General features: G+C 42.9%; 1 protein-coding gene across 8 annotated transcripts in view; it reads left to right on the top strand.

The window, feature by feature from the left end:
- The window catches only part of LOC135545985 (protein diaphanous homolog 2-like), a 626,286-nt gene that overhangs the window by 24,582 nt on the left and 577,016 nt on the right, over positions 1-24,688 (top strand). For 6 of the 8 annotated variants that reach the window (XM_064974017.1, XM_064974023.1, XM_064974021.1 and 3 more), the window contains 3 exons: positions 1,447-1,623; positions 10,903-11,007; positions 15,982-16,002. In XM_064974017.1, the coding sequence (XP_064830089.1) occupies positions 1,447-1,623; positions 10,903-11,007; positions 15,982-16,002 (303 nt within the window). Of the gene's footprint in view, positions 1-6; positions 711-1,446; positions 1,624-10,902; positions 11,008-15,981; positions 16,003-24,688 lie in introns of those variants that run through there. The other 2 variants (XM_064974025.1, XM_064974020.1) reach the window with 2 other exon arrangements.

The following is a 24,688-nucleotide window of genomic DNA, read 5'->3' on the forward strand; positions in this document are numbered from 1 at the left end:
AGGCGTCCTGTTTTCATTTCTTTGTGTATTTTGTTTCGCGTCATCATCTTCTCTTTGTGTCATGGCTGCACAGGATGTTGAACTGAAATCTGTGGATGGATCAATGAAACAAGAGTGACACGGTGCCCTCTGTTAACCAAGTAGGGTTCCTGTATTACTGTCATTACAGGATTTTATGGTTATTTAATGTGGCCAAATGATCACCTAATTTAATATGATTTATTTTTATGAATGCCTAGCCGAATCAGTCAAATATCAGCCCAACAGTAACCAACAGGCTTATATATTGTATTTGTTATAATTCCTCTTAATAATTCATTATCAAAGAACAAGTGCACTCTATTTGGGTCAAACACTGGTGCTGTTTCAATGGAGTGTATTACATGTAGATTCTATAATCATGTTGAACATCATTGGTTTGTCTTTCACTGGTCCGTCCACAATGATTTCAGTGTAGATTCAGGTGTGCTATCATTAATAAAATGTCGTATTAATTGATTTGTCTTACTCTTTTTCATATGTATGTTCATTCATTCATTTCACACAAGCATGACCCCTAAACCCATATAGCTAATACCACTGACAACTAACTAACAGCGACTGGTGCATGGACTTACCCTCTTCTGACTGTGTAACAAAGGTGTGTGCTGCTGGCGGCATATCGTTTGATCTTGGTCTGTCTTCTGTCGTCGGCCCTGAATACATATGAGGTACGCTTGATTTAACGCTTGCAGTTTGCACTTTTGGGACGATTCCATTTGTCCCATTGCCCCCTGCAAACTAAATCAAGCACAGCTCAGGTGAATGTATCTCTACTTATGCGATTGACATTTGTTCTTAATTCATCGGTGTAGCTAGAATAGCTGAGTACTGTCTGTGAGGAGAGTATCTTTCTGAGGCATATGTACTTAAGTTATACAGACTCCCATACCAGTCTGTGATTTTGAACAATCCTAATCTACAGGGTTAATGGTAAGTGTGAAGGTAAGTAAAATCGATGACGTCACTGTATTTAACAGTGTACCCTTTTATTATGTGCCATGTTTTCATTCAGATACACATGAACTGTACAGATTAATACCGTACATCAAAGTTTGAAATAGAGCAAGCAATGTTACACCCCTTGTTAGATTAAATGACAATGTGCTTTAACATTTTTTTTTACGACACAACAGAAGATGAGCACACATTATCAGTCCGCCCCTTGTCACAGGCAAAACGCTTTACTTTAGCTGGCCTGTGGTACCATCCCAACCAGCTGATGCCTGTTTAAAGGTTGGGAAGGAGCTTGAAAGACATGGCAGGCATATGACAGTATCACTCAACTCTACAGTATGTAAGCATTCAGAAAGCCTGAAGCCTAGCTAAATATTCCTAGTTAAATACTATATGTTGTAACACTTACCATACACTCTTTGGTAATGCCACCCTCTCTTTCCCCTTCAGCGTGACCGGATCACCAGTTTCCGGAAGACTGGGAATAAGAAGGACAAGCCCCTGATCCAGCACTCCACAGACCCCATGTCCATTCAGGTAGAGATGCCCATGCCCCAGCCTCTCTTCGACGACCGCTCCATGAACCTCTCCGAGAAGGAGATCAACGCCCTCTTTGAGAAGATGATGGTAAGTCCGATACTGTAACTCTCCTTTTGAACCAAGTGTATATAGCCACCATTATCCACAGTGCTCCCCTCTAAGAATGAATGTAGAGTCCCTGTTTTCAGTACAGTATTTCCCTGACTGATCAAAACTAGTTTTCTCATGGCTCTCTCTTTTCTTTCTGCAGCAGACATATAGTGAGCAATGTGTTTGGAACTTCAAATTGCAATAAAATTGCGGTATCTAATCGCAATACCTACAGAATAGTGAGAATTAAAATCCATATTACAATCCGTATTGGTATTGTGAGGTCCCTGGCAGTGTACACTGAGTTTACAAAACATTAAGAACACCTTCCTAATATCGAGTTGCACATCAGAACATGGACTCGACAAGGTGTCGAGAGCGTTCCACAGGGACGCTGGCCCTTGTAATGGGTAGAATGGACATGGTTACTGCTTCTATGTCTGAAACTCACCGTGGGTCCTTTTTAGTACAAGCTACCAATCACATTGTTATTTTATTGTTAACCAGAGAGTCTGATCTTTATGTGGATCTCTGTCTCCGCTGGTTGTCATAATAATGATATCAGTAGATGTGATGTGTTGACAGCTTGCCAGTGGCACATTCAAACATCTTTTGGCAAAGAAATGTAGTGGTTTTCTTTTCTATTGCCCTCTATATTTACATCATGTTAATGTGGGTGCTTTTGTGTCTCATACTATGCGCCACTTTTCTCTTCTTCGTAATCTGCAGGCAGGGAGCTCTGCTCAGGCTAAGCCTCTGCTGAACAGTACTTACCTGGTTCGCTGCGCAGAGCCATGTCACAGCTCTAAAATCACGCTGACGCTCAGCATAGAGAGCACATAGATCAAAGAGAGAGACAGGAGTGAGTGTATCAGCGTAACCCTGTCGTGACTTCTCACTTAACTCGGTAACTCAAGTTCACTTGACTCAGCCCTCGTTCAAACAGGGAGCTCCAGAGTGATCCATCAGAGAGCTACAGAGCTCCAACAGAGAGCTCTATCAGAGAGCTACGGAGAGCTCTATCTGAGAGCTACGGAGAGCTCCATCAGAGAGCTTCAGAGAGCCACAGAGTGCTCCATCAGAGAGCCACAGAGTGCTCCATCAGAGAGCCACAGAGTGCTCCATCAGAGAGCCACAGAGTGCTCCATCAGAGAGCCACAGAGTGCTCCATCAGAGAGCCACAGAGTGCTCCATCAGAGAGCCACAGAGTGCTCCATCAGAGAGCCACAGAGTGCTCCATCAGAGAGCCACAGAGTGCTCCATCAGAGAGCCACAGAGTGCTCCATCAGAGAGCCACAGAGTGCTCCATCAGAGAGCCACAGAGTGCCCCATCAGCTTCTCATCACTTTGCAGTTACATGTAATTATACATGGCAGGCAACGCACATGGTGTCCTGTCCTTGTTAGTTGTGAGGCAAGGGTAGTTGTGGTCCCACAGACACATGTGACATGATTTTAGTAGGAGATGATGGGTTGGTCAATGAGCATTCCTGTGGAACTCTCTGTTCAAAGCTCAATATTGCCCCCTTGTGGGGTTTTGCTTGACTTGATGAAAGGAGAGGGAAAAATAATGCATGACCTAACCCCCCCATCTTTACGCTTTGTTCGCCTTGTTTTTAGACTCAAGGCGAGCCCCAAGTACTAGTTAGTCTGACTCGTCTTGCTTGCCAGACTCATAAGTAATGGCTACCTTGGACCTTTAATAACAACCCATAGGTTATGTACAAATGAATGAATTTACAGGTGAAAACATTTCCCCTTGTTGATGACGGACTTTGTTGAATTTTAAGATCAACTCGTCCTCATCTCCAAGGTCAAACGTCTTTTGCAACCCCTGCTTTTTAATTCCACAGAAATGGGCTCTGGTTGGCTCTGTGTGTATGCCGCCGGATTGAACATTTAACAAGAAGCTTTCAGCCGATACCCTGGCTTCATTACATAGGTGTGTGTGTGTGTGTGTCACTCTGTATACCGTTTTTCATATAATGGTTATTGTTGCGGGAGCCAAAGTGATGCAGATTCTCTCCTGTTTTTTATCACGATCAGTCTCTTTTTTTTGCCTCACCTCGTCTCATCCAGCTCACCTCTCAATTTCTGTGTTTGTGCTCACCACGCTGTGACATTAAACTCAGGCTTCGATGACAGGAAAGGCATGTTTCTCAGCGGCTGAAAATGTGTTGCGCTGAGAACCTTCACTGAAAGCTTAATTACAATGAAGTAAAGGGGTTTGTATTACCTTTACGTGCTTTTGAAGCTGCCTTACTTATGAATCAGTACTATATAAATGTGTTTTTATTTATTTATTTACAAGCGAACTAAATAATAACACAGAATAAACATACCAACTTAATACATGAGAAAAAGGTCATTAGCGGACTGACACAATATGTTGGCTTTTACAAATCGACATGGAGAGAGAGTGAAAAAGAAAAATAGACACTTCTTGTCGATACATTTTAGAAACTATTCTCACAGTAATCATATACTTTACACACGAACCACCGCCCATTTGGAGTAAGAAATCATGAATGTATTTACGTGTGCATCTGTCTCTGTTGGAACTAGCCCTCCTTAGGAAGGGTGATGGGTTGGCCTTTCAGCGGCACGCTTGTAAGGCTCTGATTGTCCAACAGTCTTCTACTGTTGTTCACTCTGGAAGATGCTCATTGGAAGATAGGCTAGACAGTCGTGTCGATGGTTCCCATTGGTGTGAGAGTAGTAGGATACAGTGATTTGAAAAGAGTAGTAGGATGGTCCCACTTAAATTCGCTTTTCTAGATATTTGACTTAGGACAGCTAATCAGCCGTACCAGTGATTGTCTGGAAGGTGAGCTTCTCACCTCTTCCTCGTGTTGATATTCAAGGTTCAAACTACTCTGGACATGAGCTGCAACTCTACACACCTCTCTGGTCTGGGAGGTGAGTTTATTTTCTTCACCTCATGTTGAGCTTCAAAGTTCCAACCATTTCAAACGTGTAGATACCACTCCACGCTTTTATGGTCTAATGTTAATTTCTCCACCAATCCTTTTATGCACACTCTTTTATGCAAAGATTTTAGGGGACAAATTATCCTGTGGTTCCTAAAATCACATTCCTATCTTAACAAAGATACTTTCATTTTTCATATAGAATGTTAAGGATGCAGACTTCATACATGGAGTGTGTATACTTTTCAAGTTACAGTATTTCCTTTATAACACTTTTTAATGACATCACAGAATAAAAAACATTATGACATTAGTTTTCAATAGATCATCTCTGACCATTCCCCACGTTCTTATGTTAGAAATATTGTTCCAGTATTCACTTTTTGAACAAACCTTAGAGTTTTGTCAGGAAAATGTCTGCTATCAAAGCACATTCCTTGGTGGATTTTGGAGAAGGAGGATTGTCTGGATCTCCGCTCCTTTAAGTTACGAAAATGTGTGACCTGTCAAACCGGCCCAGTTCCATCCTCCACTGTGGGTGAGGGAAGGTCTGGTTACTGTCATCCATTGCCAAGCTGATCTGACCCATTCAAATCCTCACAGGACAGCCTTGGCAGCATGTAGTCTGCATGCCCCCCCCCCCCCCTCCCCCCAAAAACTAGAGAAGCCCATAATGCTACCAGGTTATCAAAAGGTTCTGGGAAGAAGAGCAGCACTGGGTTGGTAGATACAGACAAATGAGCTCCTCCCGATCTGTTAAGAAATCATTGGAGGACTGTTAGTGTAACAGTAGTGGTAGTGTGTAGTGTTTGTGTTAGTGTTAGTTGTGGTAGTGTGTACTGTAGGGTGTAGTGTTTGTGTTTGTGTTAGTAGTGGTCGTGTGTACTGTAGGGTCTAGTGTTTGTGTTAGTATTAGTAGTGGTATTGTGTACTGTGGGGTGTAGTGTTTGTGTTTGTGTTAGTAGTGGTCGTGTGTACTGTGGGGTGTAGTGTTTGTTAGTGTTAGTAGTGGTCGTGTGTACTGTAGCGTGTAGTGTTTGTGTTAGTGGTAGTGTGTACTGTAGAGTGTAGTGTTTGTGTTAGTAGTAGTGGTAGTGTGTACTGTAGGGTTTGTGTTCGTGCTAGAAGTGGAAGTGTGTACTGTAGAGTGTAGTGTTTGTGTTGGTATTAGTAGTGGTAGTGTGTAGGGTGTAGTGTTAGTGTAATAGTAGTGGTAGTGTGTTCTGTAGGGTGTAGTGTTTGTTAGTGTTAGTAGTGGTAGTTTGTACTGTAGGGTGTAGTGTTAGTATTAGAAGTGGTAGTTTGTACTGTAGGGTGTCGTGTTTGTGTTAGTATTAGTAGTGGTAGTTTGTACTGTAGGGTGTAGTGTTAGTATTAGAAGTGGTAGTGTGTACTGTGGGGTGTAGTGTTTGTTAGTATTAGTAGTGGTATTGTGTACTGTGGGGTGTAGTGTTTGTTAGTATTAGAAGTGGTAGTGTGTACTGTAGTGTTTGTGTTAGTATTAGTAGTGGTAGTGTGTACTGCGGGGTGTAGTGTTAGTGTAACAGTAGTGGTAGTGTGTAGTGTTTGTGTTGGTATTAGTAGTGGTAGTGTGAACTGTGTAGTGTTTGTGTTCGTGTTAGTAGTGGTAGTGTGTACTGTAGGGTGTAGTGTTTGTGTTAGTAGTGGTAGTATGTACTGTAGGGTGTAGTGTTTGTTAGTAGTGGTAGTGTGTACTGTAGGGGGTGTAGTGTTTGTTAGTAATAGCAGTGGTAGTGTGTACTGTAGGGTGTAGTGTTTGTTAGTATTATTAGTGGTAGGGTCTACTGTAGGGTGTAGTGTTTGTGTTAGTATTAGCAGTGGTAGCGTGTACTGTAGGGTGTAGTGTTTGTTAGTATTAGCAGTGGTAGTGTGTACTGTAGGGTGTAGTGTTTGTGCTGGTATTAGTAGTAGCAGTGTGTACGGTGGCGTGTATTTGTAGTGTGTACATGTAGGTTGTTGTGTTAGTAGTGGTAGTTTGTACTGTAGGGTGTAGTGTTTGTGTTAGTATTAGTAGTGGTAGTGTGTACTGTGGGGTGTTTGTTAGTAGTGGTAGTGTGTACTGTGGGGTGTTTGTGTTAGTAGTGGTAGTGTGCACTGTGGGGTGTAGTGTTTGTGTTAGTATTAGAAGTGGTAGTGTGTACTGTAGAGTGTAGTGTTTGTGTTAGTATTTGTAGTGGTAGTGTGTACTGTATGGTGTCGTGTGTGTGTTAGTGTCACTGTAGTGTTTGTGCTAGTGCTATTGTTAGTGTTACAGTATTGGTCATGTTAAACCAGTAGCTGCTGCCTGCCTGAGAGCCACATTACGGCTGCCGTGGCTTCCACTCTGCCACAAGGAGAGTGTGTGTAGTCTTGTGCGGCGTCCTTGGGTTCTTTAGATGTGCACAGCTGGACCCCGGAGTTGGAGCCCCTGATATAAATTCACAGTGGTAAATCCTCTGAAATCTCCCATTGGAGGGAGAGTCTTTGGCGAGGAGGAGGCGCGGTGGCAGAATTCTTAATGAGGGACGTGGTGCTGTGAAAACAGCAAGCCGCGATGTGACACACACGTTTACATCCTCATTTAGCCAGCGGCAAACTCCCCTCTTTATGAATCTGTACCCTTCCCCATCATCTCCATCGCCCCATTTACCATTAATATTCAGACACATTTATCCTGTACAAGGGTAGGACTAGGAGGGAAAGGAAGGGGTTGTAACGACCGTCGAGGACGTGCCATGACAGATTAATGGATAGACGGACAGGTCACTCCTTCTCTTGTCCAGACCATGCCCTTTAGACCACACGTATCTCTGTGTGTGAACTTTGTTATTGGAACGATTGTCTCTCGCCTGGCCGACCGCTGTGAAGCACGTTAGATGCGGACAAACAGTGAGGGGAATGAGCCATAGGCAGCAGCATTAGGGCTGTGAATTGCCAGGGACCTCATGATACAATATTATAACTATACTTAGGTGCCGATACGATTGCGATTCTCACAATTCTTATGAATCTTTGTATTGCAATTCGATGCTGCAATTTTATTGAGATTTGATGTTCCAAACTAATAGCTTACTATATGTCTGCTGCAGAGAGACATGAGCGCATGAGAAAACACGTTTTGATCAGCCAGGGAAATAAGTGCTGAAAACACTATTTAAAGTTGGAGAACAAGGTGTAGGATGAAAAATAGTTTGGGCTCAGGTACAGCCGACTAGCTCTAGCTAATGCTACCTACAGTGGCAATTTTTTACATTTTTTAAACAAAAACGATAGATATAACATCCCAAAATAATATTGCAATATGTAACTGTATGGAATTGTCTTTATTTTCTTTTTTTGACCCATCACTACCCAGCATCACACATGCATGCACATTTGTCAATCCACTCTCCTACATGTTGGCACAGAATGTTCCAAGGGATGTGTCGCAATTGGCACCCTATCACGCTCTGTTATAGAGCAGAGTGCATATCATACAAACCTGTCTGTATTGTGGATGATCATTTCCATTTCTGCATCCCAAATGGCATTGTATATGGTGCACGAATTTTGACCAGGGCCAATTGATACATCATACTCCATCCTCACTCACTCTGTTTCCAAGCGGTAGTTATTACTGTCACTACCTGTGGGCTTGTCGACATTACCTCCTATTGCTATGACTGTCTGTTATATTGCCACTCTGTCGTATTCCAGGTATTCTAGAGAGAGAATACCTGGAATTGACTTACAATCTGTGAACTCTTGCCATCAACTTGCCTTCACCTGCTGTTGTAGTTTTTTTGTTTTATGAGCTCTTTATGATTCATATCTACAGATTTCGCAGGGAATACATCCAAAATATCATCCTCCCTCCTAGTTGTCACTGACAACTTCAGAGAGAGAGATAGAATTGGTGTATGTGTGAGAGCGATAGAGAGAGAGAGACTGCGAGAGAGAGAGAGACTGAGTGAGGGAAAGTTACCATTACTGTGCTGATGAGGCTAGTTTGAGCCTTTATGTGCCTATGCCTCATTGCCAGGAGCAGCATTCTCCGTAATAACAGCCGCTGTGATCCTCCATTGCAGTTACACTTTCTCTGTCTGAACAAGACGGCCACTTAAACCACAGAGGAGGAGAGCCAAGATGTGCCCCTAAACTCCATGAATTAAACTTGGGGGCACCGGAGAAAATAATTTTGTCACAGATTTGTCACAGTCGAAGCAAATTAAAACAATGTTTTCTCTCCTTCTCAACATACTTCTCTCGTACTCAACCTTTTCCCTTGTCCATGTCCTTTTCAACAGCAGACAGATATGGCGGCACCCCATTCATTATCCCTGGCAATGAAAGCCATTGGAAGCCCCAAGCTGTGTTCACAGGCAGCACATCTCTCCACATTGCTTTGTGATTTCTGACGTATCCAAAGCAGTTATTTTGTCTGTCTCACGTTGTTTCCTACAGTAGTAGCTCTGAATGCTGAATCAGGTGATACAGAGTTAAGACCCAGTCCGTTTGACTGTTAGGCCAGCCAAGCAGAGGTGGATAGAACCGTCAGGCAACATGAAAGAACACAGACAGACACACACACACACACACAGACACACACACACACAGACAGACACACACACACACACACAGACACACACACACACAGACACACACACACACACACACAAATAACTCCACACACAGTTTGTAGGGTGCCTGTGTAAACATTTCAATTACCTGAGTCTGCTGCCAGGGATATGTTGGGATTCTTCCATGTACACCTGCGAGGATATAATTAATAATAGTATAATTAATCATTTTTGGGTGGCAGAACAGAGGCCTCTCTCTCTCTCTCTCTCTAGTCGACCCTGACGAGTACCCCTCAGGCCCTGCTGTCTCTCCCCCACATTCCCCCCTCTATTCTCCGCTCCGCGTTTTGCCTCGTTTATTGAATGCCATTTAACCGGCCAAATTAGCAGAGTTCAGAGGTTAATTAAAAACTATTCCGGTCCCGGGTATTTAGAAAACGGCCAATTGGTAAAGTTTCCCTCCACGAGTGCGCCCCAACTCTTGGTGTATTTACTGAGACAAAATATAGAGGGAGGAGGTGGAGGTGGAGGAGGAGGACATTGGGTCATGATACCATTAATGGTAATATCCATGATGCTGTACCTAGTGTCTTTCAACAGCCACAGACTATACTGTACCAGTCTACAAACTGAACTAAAGAAAATGAAGGAACGGGAATGTAAATCTTTTCACCAAATGTTAGATCATACAGTGGACATATAGGTAACATATGGTTAAATTTATCTGTGGTTGTGTCCAAAAATGGCACCCTATTTCCTTCACAGTGCACTACTTTTGACAAGGGTCCATAGGACTCAAAAAGTAGTGCACTACATAGGTAGGGAATATGTTGCCATTTAGGACGAGGCCTATCTCGACTTTACATTCTAGGCTTTACATTCAACACCTTCACCATACAGCAAAAGAAGCTCAGCCAAATCACTGTACAGAACGTCGACGAACAAAGGAAAAATGCACCATACTTTCTCCCACTAGATGGCAGCATGGTTTCACAGCAGCTCCACTCAGCCACATGACTTCAGCCATGTGTTTTTCTGTGTCATTCAGTCCATACCTTTGTCTGAGAGGGCTCCGAATAAACATCCTCCCGTCCTCCTGCTATCCTCCTCATGTCATTCCCCTGCTTTTAGTGCTCTTCTTTCCATCCCTCCCTCACTCCTTCTGTCCCTCCCACCATCCCCTCATCTCTTTGACAAGAAAGAGCCTTTTTTTTTTGCGGTGCAGAATAAAACGTAGAATGTATGCTGAAGATAATAGCAAAAGAGACATAAGCTACTGTCTATCCAGGCACTGCTTAATGATATTGTTGAATGGTAATCTACCTTACCATTCCACTTTACAGGCGGTGTTGTATGATAGTCACTCTGCTGTATAACAGAGGGTGATGTATCATACTTTGGCCTCACTTCTGTTTCCAGGGGTAGTTATTAATGTCACTAGCTGTGGGATTGTCTTCATTACCCCCTGTCGCTGTGCCTGTCTGTCACATTGCCTATAGAGAGAAAGAGGGACTGTGTACCCTCAACTAAAACACAGAAGCTGGACATAAAGTGCTATGACCCAAGAGTGACCTTTTCTAGTGTAACGTACACTTGAGACCCTTGTTATATGGTTGCATCTTTGGCAGCAGCAAACAGTGGGATAATAATTGACTGTTTCCATTTGAGTAAAGAGTGTTGACATCCTTTAAGGGCCGTTGGTAGAGTCTTAATGGATTGAAAATGGCCATAATTGCCACATGATGTGTAGTAGTCATTTATCCTCACTTTCTTTGTTTGTTTCCTCAGGAGGACATGAACCTGAATGAGGAGCGTAAAGCCCCCCTGCGTGGGAAGGACCTGAGCACCAAGCGAGAGATGGTTGTCCAGTACATCTCCACCACCGCCAAATCTGTAAGTCGTTGTTGTAAACGAATGGTCTTTCTGTATTATATATCTGTAATGAAACTAATGGGCTTTCTGCATTTTATTGTAACCAATGGGCTTTCTTAGCTACTCTCACCCAGTGTAGTAGTAGTGAGTGGGCTGAAAAATATGACATTCTACACTACCAAGACACTACAGAATAATGAGCTTAACCTGATCTACTTTCTTTCTGTGCCCCTCTCTCTCTACCACTCTTTCACACTCTCACTCCGTCTCTCTATCCTTGCTTGAGCCCCTAATCTCTGATTACTGCTTCCATTAAATTTTTTCACCCCCCCCGAGTGCTTATCAAACCGCTTTTGTTGTAGCGCAAACGTAACTCTCAGTTGCTTAATATTGGGGAAGGAACAAGTTTTCATTCAAATTTGGAACGCATCGCTTTACACTTTCAACAATCTAAACCAATAACCCAGCACTTTTGAGGAGCGTAAATCCCAGGGTTGTATAAGGTGAATTCTCTTTATGAAGTTTAAGGCCCCTACCGAGGGTAGGCTCACATTTACTCATAGACTCCTCTATCAAGTCACTCGCCGGCCTTTGACATGATAATTTATTACCCCTCTCATTGATATGGTAATTAAGTGGCATTATTAATAATGATGATGATCAGAGATTATTGAATTCTTCACTGGGCCCATTATGCTTTGTGAGCACTGCTGTATTATTCAAATGAACAGTACCCTCTGTCTGGTTGAAAGGGAGTAGGGCTCGGCTGTCTTTCAGCGTCCTCCCTACCCCTCACATTCTATAGGCCCTGTAGGTGGGAGCCCGTTGGATGGATTTCAGAATAGAATATAGAGACACAGACACTTGCGCGCACACACACACACACACACACCATTATGACAGGGTAGGCGAGCTTAGCCGTCCAGGGGACAGATGTGTTTCTGTGTGATAAGTGCCTCTCTTCATCATGGCGGAGCAAATCCTCACCCCCTGTTAGAAACCCAATCCATCCCTACTGGTTTCTGTAAATAATGATAGACATAACATTACTCTGGCCAATTAGACTCCTGTAGGTGAAGAGAGTGCTGTGGGTTAGTCTATGTCCCACATGGCACCCTTTTCCCTATCTTGTGCTCTACTTTTCACCAGAGCCCAATGGGCCGTGGTCAAAAGTAGTGCACTATATAGGGAATAGAGTTTTGGATGAATATGTTTCGGTGAGCGCAGTGTGATTGTGTGCCTTTTCAAGGATGGTTTTTGTTCATACTTGAAGGACGAAGGCAAAAAAAATGTAATACATTTTTTGTTGATTTAACTACTTGTTCGCTACTAATAATCCGTAATTGACAGGCAATTGACACGTGATAGAGGGAAATTTAGACATGGTACTAGATTGGATATTACCATGGTATGGTCTGACAATATCTGCATTTAGTTTTTGGGTTCATTTTTGGGATCTTGTGGTGGGGTGTTTTTCCAACTAATATGTGCCTTAATTAAATCTTTGTGCGTTCTCTTCCACTAACAGTTTTAAGGTCTTTGTATGCTTGAATGCTTTCAAGGGAATTTTCCTTTTGCAGGAAAATTGACTAACGTGTACTCACTCTCACACCAAGTCACCTCTTTCCTGTGTGCCTTTCTGTTCTCGACTAGATCATTGCCACCAACTAACAGAGATCATAGAAATGTCTAAAATATAATGGCAAAAAGAGAATATCATCAAAGCAATGAGATCCGTCTGTTTATTATCTATATTGTAAGTCAATAGGGAGTTCCATCAGCTCTCCCTCTACCTAAAATGTAGCTTAAGCAAATTCACAGAATTATTACATTAGGAATGGAGGTATAAAGTGCAAATATTAGTGGAGCGACAAACATGTCTCCAACGTCCTTGGCCTTTTTGCTTGACTGTCAGTCTCAACAGACCTGAGCACCAGTATAGGGAGGGGATCACCATTTTAGATTTAACTACCAAACCAAATGCACCCTTTTTGAGAGCCTTTTTGTGTTCATATAGAGAGAGATTTAGAGTTATTATCCTTTATTGTTCTGGATAATGTCATTATTATTTATTCCCCCAATCTTTTTTATTTTTATATCTTTTTTAATTGAACCTTTATTTAACTGAGCAAATCTATTCATCCAATATATTGTTATTATCATTCCACTATGAAAAATAAGGCCATTAACTTGTATTATATTTCCCTGAGGCTATTAGGCCAAAGAATACTAGCTAGCTAATGGGAGCGTGGGGCTGATTATTAGTTTGTGTATTCTCTCCAAACATGGCTCCTCTTGAGAGTTTTTATTTTTCATGTCTTGTCACCTCTCTAGTTTATCACCGGGCAAGATTGAGAACTCTTTCCATTTACTACCAGTATGCATCTGTGGGAGTTTTTCCAAGTTATCCCCCAACACAAAACACAGACTGTCTGTGTCCTAAAAGACACCCTAATACCTATGCAGTGCACCTCTTATGACCAGGGCCCATAGGAGGCTGGTGCCATTGACCCTGTTTATTTGAATATGAGCTCTGTACAATGAAATCCAGCATGGCTCTTGCAGCAAGTTTGGATGTCCTTTGCCATTAACTTTGCACAAGGTGCTTTTTCCCCCGCTCGTTTCTCTTTTGTTCTCTCTTCAATTATTTCTGACAAATGTATGCCAGTGTCATTAAATGTGCCAAATGCATGCCTTTCACACTAACGCAATCATTTATCTGTTCTTACGAGTGGGAAGGAAAAACCTCTCTCTCACCTTGCAAAAGATTTCTCTGTTCCAATTCAAATGTTCACGATGAGGATGAGTGTGACGGCCGGGTCTTGAGAGGCAACTAGTCAAATGTATTGAGCAACCATTTTGCTGCCTTTGTACTAACCCAATTTGAAATTAACATGCTGGTATTTAAAAGGGATTTGACCAATTACCAATGTACCCCATCAATAATACCATGGTATTTCAAAGAGTGATTTGACCAATCACCAATGTGCCACCCCGTTCTCGCAGTGAAGCCTGACAATTCGTCAGAGAATGAAGGCCTTGTTATTCTTCTCCTGTCACACTGTTATCTTCTCTAATGAATAAATAACTTTATTTTCCCCACAACATATGAGAAATGACGCTAAAGCTAATGATAGTGAGGGGAGAATATAAATAAATGCCACCGCTCCTGATGACATGTCCTTCAGAAGTTTGTTTACTAGGGAGTTGTTCTATAATGGAGCACTAGAGATGCTCATTAGCATACACACATCCAACAATAACCAAGCATTAGTCCAATTATTATTAGGACTACCTTTAGGTTGTTTTTTCTCTTAGAATTTACAGGTATTCTGTCACAGTTTTAGCGAGAATGAGGTGTTACCTTGCGTGGGGAAATGGATGTTAGCACATAAAGCTCTATTCCCCCTTGAGCTCCTCCCTGACAGTGATGCTACTTGGGGATTTTCAAGATAATGTCTGATCTTGTTGGTCAAGCTGCCAAACCAATAAGTCAGAAAATAAACATGTTTAATTTTCTCACCATGTATTCTCATCATCACTAAAACAACACCAGAACAATGCTGGAGACAGTAGTCACTCACCTCTATGTGATTCAAGGTCCCGATTCTCCCGATAATAACCAGACCGTGTGAAGATATCCTCAAAGTTAGACAATGATACGCTAGATTCATCAGAGGACGACTGGGGAAATGTGGATTTATGGTGAAAAGCACAGTGCACATGATCAAGCGGCAACACAGTTAAAACTGACTTTATTGCCGCCATAAACTCTGATAGAGGAGAGGGAAGCCGAGCGTCAAATGGGAGAGTGGGAGAGAGGGAGATGGAGAGAGAGATTGATAAAGAGAGCGAGAGAGAGAATGAGAGCGAGGGAATTACAGTCGACTACAGAGAGCCAGGGAGGAAGAAAGAGAAAGAAGGGAGCGAGAGAGTGAGTGAGTGAAGGAATGCAGAGAAGACAGAAAGTGTGATAGAGCGAGTGATTGAGAGAAAGAGAGAGAAAGATGGAATGAGAGGCAGAGAGAGAGAGATCAAGCGATGGAGAGAGAGAGTATGTCTTCGCTGTCTTGATGTGCAGTGACTTTGTAACTTCCTGTGATCAGTGTACACTGCACAGTGCTTCTCGGAGTGCAGCTGGCGGGCGAGAGAGAGGGTTGTGCTCAGCTGCGGATTAGAATACATTTACTAGGCTGACAGACACCCACCCACTGCGAGACACGCTGCCGTAATAGAGAAAACGCTCCCCACTGCCCGCCACTATTGGCAGATAACAAGGTTAAACTCCAGAAATCATGCCGACTGCATGAGCTCCAAGGTGCTACGCGGCGTTGCTAAATCTGACACCTGAAGTCAAGCACAGATGGCAGCTGATTGATTTTGGCCTTTGGGAGATGAGAGCAACCTGTTTGTTTTGCTGTGGACAAACTGCCATTTTAGGGGTTAATTCCATGGGAAATCAATCAAGCGCAAAGACAATTGGATTTGTGTCAAATTTTGACGTTTTTCAAAATGACAGTTTGTTGGACTGTGAACAAACTGAATAAACTGACCTGAAAATGTTTGTTAAATCATGATACAGATAATTTGAACTGTCTCTCTTAATATTATATTATATTGTCATTAACATTGAGATCATGTACAGGCTAATTAAAGTCCACAAATATAAAAACAGTCCCAAAATAAAATAAAAATAGGAACTGACTCACATAGAGGCCAAGTGAACAGGAGACTCCATATTCTTTTAAAATGGCTGCCAAATGAACAGACACTGTCTTACCATGATGCACCCTCAACTTTTAGTTCAGCTATGTTACCCTATGAGTGTTTAGTACTGTATGTAGCCGTGTGAGCACAGTGTGTAGCCTATATAATGTCAGAATAAGGTGCGCTTGATACCTCTTATATTTGAGAGGACATTCTTGGCCTACTAATGATTGTGCCGTTTGTTGTCTTTTTGCACATTAACTCCTCTCCGCTGACCGCTGCATGCAGATTACTGGGAGCAAAGTCACGGTAAGTACGCCCTTTATATGATTACGCTTTTTTGAGTCGTGTTCCTCTCATGCATCTCTCCCTCTCCTCCCTCCCCTTTCTTCTCCTTTCCCTTTTAAAAGATTCTAGTCTAGTCAGTTTGTCCCCGAATCTACAAGTAAGGTCATCTTTTTTTTATGGCTTACATATTTTTTTCAGCATTGACTTCGCTAATAGGCTGTGATTTGGAAAGGCGATAAATTGTTGACACAATTCTTGCATGCAAATTGGAACACTTTTCCAATGAAGGATTTCAAAATTATACAGCCTTGCAAATGAACTGGGGGCCCTTTTGTTGGTCTAAGTTGTTTCTCTTTTTGAAATGGATTGCAGACTAACCCATATTAGCATTTAAATATTGTAATACCAGGGATGAGCAATAGTTTTTAGGCAAATAATAATAATCTGCAGTCTAATCTGTTTTTTTGGAACGTTTTGCATCTAAATGGCTTTCATTGTGTTCTTTCCTTGAAACAGCACACTGGAGAAGCGATCACTTGATTAGATTGCATTACACACACACAGACACAGACACAGACACATGCACACAATGCGTTTGCTGATTGAACAGTGGAAAATATATTGAGTGCATTATTCCTCAACCTTCCTGAAATGTCAGCCTGGTTTAATTTAGCGATTGGGTATTCGCCGCAATACATCTGAATTTGTTGTCAACACCCCCCGTCTCAATTCCACAACATTAAGGCATATCTCCTATGTCTCAGAAATGTACACCGTTGTTTGTGTTGTTGCTGTCACTTTTCTCCCCCACTAGCTCGCAAACAACCCTAATAATATTTAGAAATATACACTGTCCAAGGGGCTGCTGAAGTTTCTTCATTTCTCTGCCACTGTAATACGGTAATTGCAGATCTGCTCTGGCAATTTCTCACAACGTAAAGCCCTATTGCCTATTGTGAGAAGGCATTCCGTTTTTGGGGGGGCAGGGCTTTTGGGAAAAAAGCTCTCTTATTGCTTTTTGCTAGTGTGAATTGTCACCTTTAATGGCGTTTTATTGCTTTCATAAGCCTCCTTCAGGATTAAAGAGGCCCAGAGGCTTAGAGAGAATGAGGACAAGGTAAACCAACCAGTACACTGTGACCTGGGCTGGGTCCCAAATGACACCATTTTCCCTATGTAGTGCAATACGTCTGAGACCCCTATGGGCCCTGGTTAAATCTAGTGCATTATCTCGTGATTAGGGTGCCATTTTGGATAAAGAAGACCTGGTCTGTGGTCTACTGATGGGCCCAGACAAACCTTCTTGTTTTTTGACTCGCTCTACAGACAGATGTTTTTTGTGTTGATTCTTTGACAAACTGTTATTTTTTGCCAGGGTATTTCTGTTGCAAAAGTAGATTATTTAAGACATTGTTACAAACCGAAATTTGTTGTCTTGATTGGTAGGAACAGACTTCATTGTATGGAGGATAGAGGTGTACGAAGACTGTTTATCCGAGAGCAGCAAAGGCCTAGTTTGAAGTTTGAACTGTCTCAGTGTGCCACTCAGACAGCTCTCACTTTGAAGAAGTTTCTCAAAAATCTGAGGATGATAGTAACATTTCCCCTGAAGTCTCTGACCTTTAACCTCTCCCTCAGTCAGACTCACATCAGTGCCTCGTGGAGAGGACTAACACAGAGCTAACACTGAGAAAGCAGGGAGCTGTCAGTCTGAAGAGACTAAAAAGCTCCACTCAGAACCTAAAGAACCAGTCAAGAGAAGAGTTTAGCTCAGTTTTCCTGGTGTGGCTACGGTTAGCTTCGGATTGGGCTGGAAGATTCCATTTTCACACTGTCATTGCGGCACCTCTGAGGGATCCTTGTGCAGTCGGGGTGGTTGGGAGGACTGGTGGAACTGAATGTACTGTGGGGTCTGTAGGGAGCCGACAAATACTTATTCCTCTGTCTCAGCCATGAAATCTCTCTGGCACCTTCCCCAGGTAGGGGCGCGATGGGAGGCGGAGAAGCGGGTGGTGTGAATTGCCTCTAATTCAGTCTGGCCAGTGTGTCCATATCACCTCTGCCACTGCTGAGTGTGTCTCATCTGCCTTTACACCTTGTTGATTGAGCTAGCGGTGGAAGATGAGGACCACAAAGTAGCTGACTGTCAAGTTGTCTGCAGGCAAACTAGACTGGGAAATAGACAGGCAGATGGACAGACAGTTGCAGTTCTAGCATCTATCAACCAGCTTGATGACCTCATAGGTCGTCTCTTTTTAAAACAAGGATGATTTACATCACAACTCAACTGCCACGCTTGAAACAACAGTGTTTCAATTGGTCCTGTGGTGCGTTAGTGCGAGCTGTCTGCGAACCACCAGTTACACGCAAGCAGGGGCAAGGCAGCCCCAGTCGGAATGCAGCTCTTGAAGTCCCCAGTACCGCTGTTTCCAGAGAGATGGATTTTAAGAGGTTACACACCCTGCCCTTTAGGAGCTGATCTGATCAACTGGAGGAGATCGATATCCATATGACCGGCCGTCCCTGAGACTGAGCACATTTCCAAGATAACATACTGGTCAGCCTACAATATGTCAAGGGGTGAGAAAGGGGGACAGAGGGGAGGAGGGAGCCTAAAACACCTCAGACCTTGTGGACTGGAGGAGTCTGTTGGATTGGTGATGGCTGAATGGGTCTATATCAGAGAATCATGTTTTTTTGTCTGCCAGAGTAATGGACAAAGCTTGTTGTTTAAAAAAATGAATTACATCTGGCTCACACTTGGGACGCAGCCTAACCTCTTCACTTGTATAAAATGGCCGAAGCCGGTTTTTAAGGATGACCTCTTTTAGTGGTGTGAAAGTGAGCTGTATGTATCAGCTGACAAGACCTCCCCAAGGAGCGCTAGAACAGTTTAGTGACAGAATAGAGCTTTGAAGTGATTGGAGAGAGTAGTTAGTTTTCCCCCAAAAGTAGAGGCGAAGGACATTCAATGAATGTAGGAAGAACAGGACAAATAATATTGCAGACAGCATATTTAATGATTGGCATTGGCTTGAGTGTATTGAGTGTATGATACAATTTAACAGATTATTCTTCCATGAACTTGAATCTTTTAACATGTAACCTTTTCAATTAAATGGTATTCAATTAATTATCCTGCAGTTGAGGACGCACAGTATCTATTTATTGAGAGTGCTCAGACACTTTGAGGTAGGTACCATTGAACACGGAGAATGGCCAATGCTTTCTAGCGTCTTTTGTTCCCATGTTTGAGGAGAGGCACTTAGAACAATTCTCATTTAAGCTGAAATGTTATGCTTCTCTCCTGATTCCGCCTCTTTGTTTCTGTGTATTCCAGAGGAAGGCTGTATTCCCAGGCAAATCGATAACCTTGGCATTTGTTTTGCCTGTTCCGCTCATTTAATTGGCCAATGCCATATCTAGCGCGGCACACACTCCAAGGCTTTTCGTCACCTGATGCACTCCTGCTCATTGTGTTTAAGGCCTGTTTAAGGCCTCGATGGATAGAGGGAGGGATGGCTGCAAAGACAGAGTTAGAGGGAGCATCAACTGCCGCCACTTATTTCACTCACTACCCTTCCTCGCTACCAGCAGCAATGTTTTTTTGGTGGGCCTTTTGTAAAAACAAAATCTGAATGAAACCAATACCACCCTCCCTCATCCCCTCTTCCTTCCAAGCCCCACATGTCTGAAAATACTTATTTTTGTTTCACATCAACACAATTATCCCAGAAACTCTAGACCCACTCCAATTTGCATATACCACACCAACAGATACACAGATGACGGAATCTTTATTGCACACCAAACTGCTCTTTCACACCTGGACAAAAGGAACACCTATGGGAGAATGCTATTCATTGACTACAGCTCAGCGTTCAAACCCATAGTGCCCTCAAAGCTCATCACTAAGCTAAGGACCCTGGGACTTAACACCTCCCTCTGCAAATGGATCCTGGACTTCCTGACGGGCCGCCCCAAGGTGATAAGAGTATGTAACAAAACATCCGCCGTGCTCACCATCAACACGGGGGGCCTCTCAGGGGTGCGTGCTCAGTCCCCTCCTATACTCCCTGTTCACTCATGACTGCACGGCCATGCATGACTCCAACATCATCATTAAGTTTGCTGATGACACAACAATGATCACCGACAACGATGAGACAGGCTATAGGGAGGTCGTCAGAGACCTCTCCCTCAACGTGATCAGGACAAAGGAGATGATTGTCTACTACAGGAAAAGGAGGACCGCGCACACCCCCATTCTCTTTGACGGGGCTGTGGTGGAGCAGGTTGAGAGCTACAATTTCCTTGGTGTCCACATCACCAACAAACTAACATGGTCCAAGCACACCAATACAGTTGTGAAGAGGGCACGACACAACCTATTCCCCCTCAAGAGGCTGAAAAGATTTGGCATGGGTCCTCAGATCCTCAAAAGGTTTTACAGCTGCACCATCGAGAGCATCCTGACAGGTTGCATCACTGCCTGGTATGGCAAATGCTCAGTCTCCGACTCCAGGACCTCTATAGTAGGCGGTGTCAGAGGAAGGCCCTAAAAACTTGTCAAAGACTCCATCCACCCTAATCATAGACTGTTGTCTCTGCTACCGCATGGCAAGCGGTACCAGAGCGCCATGTCTCGGCCCAAGAGGCTCCTAAATAGCTTCTACCCCCAAGCCTTAAGACTCCTGAACAGCTAATCAAATGGCTACCCAGACTATTTCCCCCCCCCCCCTGGAAAGCTGCTGCTACTCTCCCTTAATATCTATGCATAGTCCTGAGAGTTCTGGAGCTGGTTTTGATCAAGGATCTCTCTGTACTTTGCTCTGTTCATCTTTCCCTCGATCCTGACTAGTCCCCCATTCCCTGCCGGTGAAGAAAATCCCCACAGCATGATGCTGCCACCACCATGCTTCGCCGTAGGGATGGTGCCATGTTTCCTCCAGACGTGATGCTTGGCATCCAGGCCAAAGAGTTAAATCTTGGTTTAATCAGACCAGAGAATCTTGTTTCTCATGGTCTGAGGGTCTTTTAAGTGCCTTTTGGCAAACTCCAAGGGGGCTGTCATGTGCTTTTCCAAATGTATTGTGTATGACTTTTATGTTTTATATTTGACCTGTTGAGGTGATATTTTGATTATCTACTCACGAAGAGTCAGGGGATGCGCATCCTGCATACTGCAGGTATTCCCGAACTGGGGGTATGCGCAATGCCGTCGGGGATACACCAAATAGAAATGTGATTCACGTTAAAACATTTTTTCTTTTTTTATTCTTCATGTTTTCAAACAGTCCATTTATATTTTCGGACATTTGGGTGAGGTTTATTTCTTGCTTGAGTAGCCTTGTTTCACTACCAAAAACAAAATTAAACCATCTCGTGTTCTGCAAAATAACAATACAATGTCAAATACAGGTAGTGTAGTCAAATAATTAACATCCAATCACATTAACTGTTACTCTCTCGCGGGAATTCCGCTAACGGTCCGTATGTAGCCAAACGTAGCTGCTGCTCATGTTGGTATCTATACTGATGACGAAAAAGCCATGACAGGGAGACATCGTGGAGTGGTAACGTGCGTGCAAGCAGTTGCTCCTGACGCCACTTGGGTATGCTGCAGCATCAACCGAGAGGCTCTTGCTGCCAAAGGAATGCTTGACAGCTTGAAAGACATTTTGTACACTACAGTGAAAATGGTTAACTTTGTTAAAGCAAGGCCTCTGAACTCTCGTGTATTTCCTGCACTATGCAATGATATGGGCAGCGACCATATACAGTGCCTTGCGAAAGTATTCGGCCCCCTTGAACTTTGCGACCTTTTGCCACATTTCAGGCTTCAAACATAAAGATATAAAGCTGTATTTTTTTGTGAAGAATCAACAAGTGGGACACAATCATGAAGTGGAACATTTGTTGGATATTTCAAACTTTTTTAACAAATCAAAAACTGAAAAATTGGGCGTGCAAAATTATTCAGCCCCCTTAAGTTAATACTTTGTAGCGCCACCTTTTGCTGCGATTACAGCTGTAAGTCGCTTGGGGTATGTCTCTATCAGTTTTGCACATCGAGAGACTGAAATTTTTCCCCATTCCTCCTTGCAAAACAGCTCGAGCTCAGTGAGGTTGGATGGAGAGCATTTGTGAACAGCAGTTTTCAGTTCTTTCCACAGATTCTCGATTGGATTCAGGTCTGGACTTTGACCTGGCCATTCTAACACCTGGATATGTTTATTTTTGAACCATTCCATTGTAGATTTTGCTTAATGTTTTGGATCATTGTCTTGTTGGAAGACAAATCTCCGTCCCAGTCTCAGGTCTTTTGCAGACTCCATCAGGTTTTCTTCCAGAATGGTCCTGTATTTGGCTACATCCATCTTCCCATCAATTTTAACCATCTTCCCTGTCCCTGCTGAAGAAAAGCAGGCCCAAACCATGATGCTGCCACCACCATGTTTGACAGTGGGGATGGTGTGTTCAGGGTTATGAGCTGTGTTGCTTTTACGCCAAACATAACGTTTTGCATTGTTGCCAAAAAGTTCAATTTTGTTTTTATCTGACCAGAGCACCTTCTTCCACATGTTTGGTGTGTCTCCCAGGTGGCTTGTGGCAAACTTTAAACGACACTTTTTATGGATATCTTTAAGAAATGGCTTTCTTCTTGCTACTCTTCCATAAAGGCCAGATTTGTGCAATATACGACTGATTGTTGTCCTATGGACAGAGTCTCCCACCTCAGCTGTAGATCTCTGCAGTTCATCCAGAGTGATCATGGGCCTCTTGGCTGCATCTCTGATCAGTCTTCTCCTTGTATGAGCTGAAAGTTTAGAGGGACGGCCAGGTCTTGGTAGATTTGCAGTGGTCTGATACTCCTTCCATTTCAATATTATCGCTTGCACAGTGCTCCTTGGGATGTTTAAAGCTTGGGAAATCTTTTGTATCCAAATCCGGCTTTAAACTTCTTCACAACAGTATCTCGGACCTGCCTGGTGTGTTCCTTGTTCTTCATGATGCTCTCTGCGCTTTTAACGGACCTCTGAGACTATCACAGTGCAGGTGCATTTATATGGAGACTTGATTACACACAGGTGGATTGTATTTATCATCATTAGTCATTTAGGTCAACATTGGATCATTCAGAGATCCTCACTGAACTTCTGGAGAGAGTTTGCTGCACTGAAAGTAAAGGGGCTGAATAATTTTGCACACCCAATTTTTCAGTTTTTGATTTGTTAAAAAAGTTTGAAATATCCAATAAATGTCGTTCCACTTCATGATTGTGACCCACTTGTTGTTGAATCTTCACAAAAAAATACAGTTTTATATCTTTATGTTTGAAGCCTGAAATGTGGCAAAAGGTCGCAAAGTTCAAGGGGGCCGAATACTTTCACAAGGCACTGTAACTATTTTACAACATACAGAAGTGCGCTGGTTATCAGGGGGAAAAGTATTGAAACTTTTTTTTAAACTGATAGACGAGCTTATTGTTTTCTTTACTGACCATCATTTTCACTTGTCTGACCGCTTGCATGATGACGAGTGTTTCACACAACTGGCCTATCTGGGTGATGTTTTTTCTCGGCTGAATGATCTGAATCTAGGATTACAGGGAATCTTCGCAACTATATTCAATGTGTGGGACAAAATTGAGGCTATGATTAAGAAGTTGGAGCTCTAACAAGGACAACCCACAGGTCTTTCCTTCGTTGTATGATTTTTTTGTGTACAAAGGAACTCAATCTTACGGACAATGTCAATTGTGATGCAGCAAAGCACCTGAGTGAGTTAGGTACGCAATTACGCAGGTACTTTTCCGAAACATATGACACAAACAACTGGATTCATTATCCCTTTCATGCCCTGCCTCCAGTCCAGTTACCGATATATGATCACGAGAGCCTCATCGTAATTGCAACAAGTGGTTCTGTGACAATTTAATCTGGGCGGCAGGGTAGCCTAGTGGTTAGAGCGTTGGACTAGTAACCGGAAGGTTGCAAGTTCAAACCCCTGAGCTGACAAGGTACAAATCTGTCGTTCTGCCCCTGAACAGGCAGTTAATCCACTGTTCCTAGGACGTCATTGAAAATAAGAATTTGTTCTTAACTGACTTGCCTAGTTAAATAAAGGTAAAAAAATAAAATAAATCAGAAGCCACTGATTGGGCAGCGCTCAGATTATTTGGCCATGGAAAATCACACTGTTAAGATACTGATGTCCTTGGCAACCACGTACCTATGTGAGAGTGGATTCTCGGACCTCACTGCATGAAAACTAAATATAGGCACAGACTGTGTGGAAAACGATTTAAGACTGAGTCTCTCCAATTCAACCCAATATTGCAGAGTTATGTGCATCCTTTCAAGCGCAGCCTTCTCATTAACCTGTGGTGAGTTATTCCCAATTTTCCATGAACAAATACAGTTTTATATGTAAAATGGTTAAATAAAGAGCAAAATTCTTGATATTTATTATATTATTATTTGTGCCCTGGTCCTAATAAGAGCCAGGTAGTTACAACTCACACTCATTCTTAAGTTAAATAAATGCATCGTATTATGTGTGTGCGCTGCAGGCTTATAATGATGGCAAAAAACAACAACAACCCTGGTGCTAGAGGGGGTACGCAGCTGGAGGTTGAATGTTTGAAGGGGTACGGGACTATAAAAAGTTTGGGAACCACTGCTCTACTGGGATCATTTCAGTC

The sequence above is a fragment of the Oncorhynchus masou genome, chromosome 9, assembly GCF_036934945.1.
Source record: "Oncorhynchus masou masou isolate Uvic2021 chromosome 9, UVic_Omas_1.1, whole genome shotgun sequence".
Classification (NCBI taxonomy): Eukaryota; Metazoa; Chordata; class Actinopteri; order Salmoniformes; family Salmonidae; genus Oncorhynchus; species Oncorhynchus masou.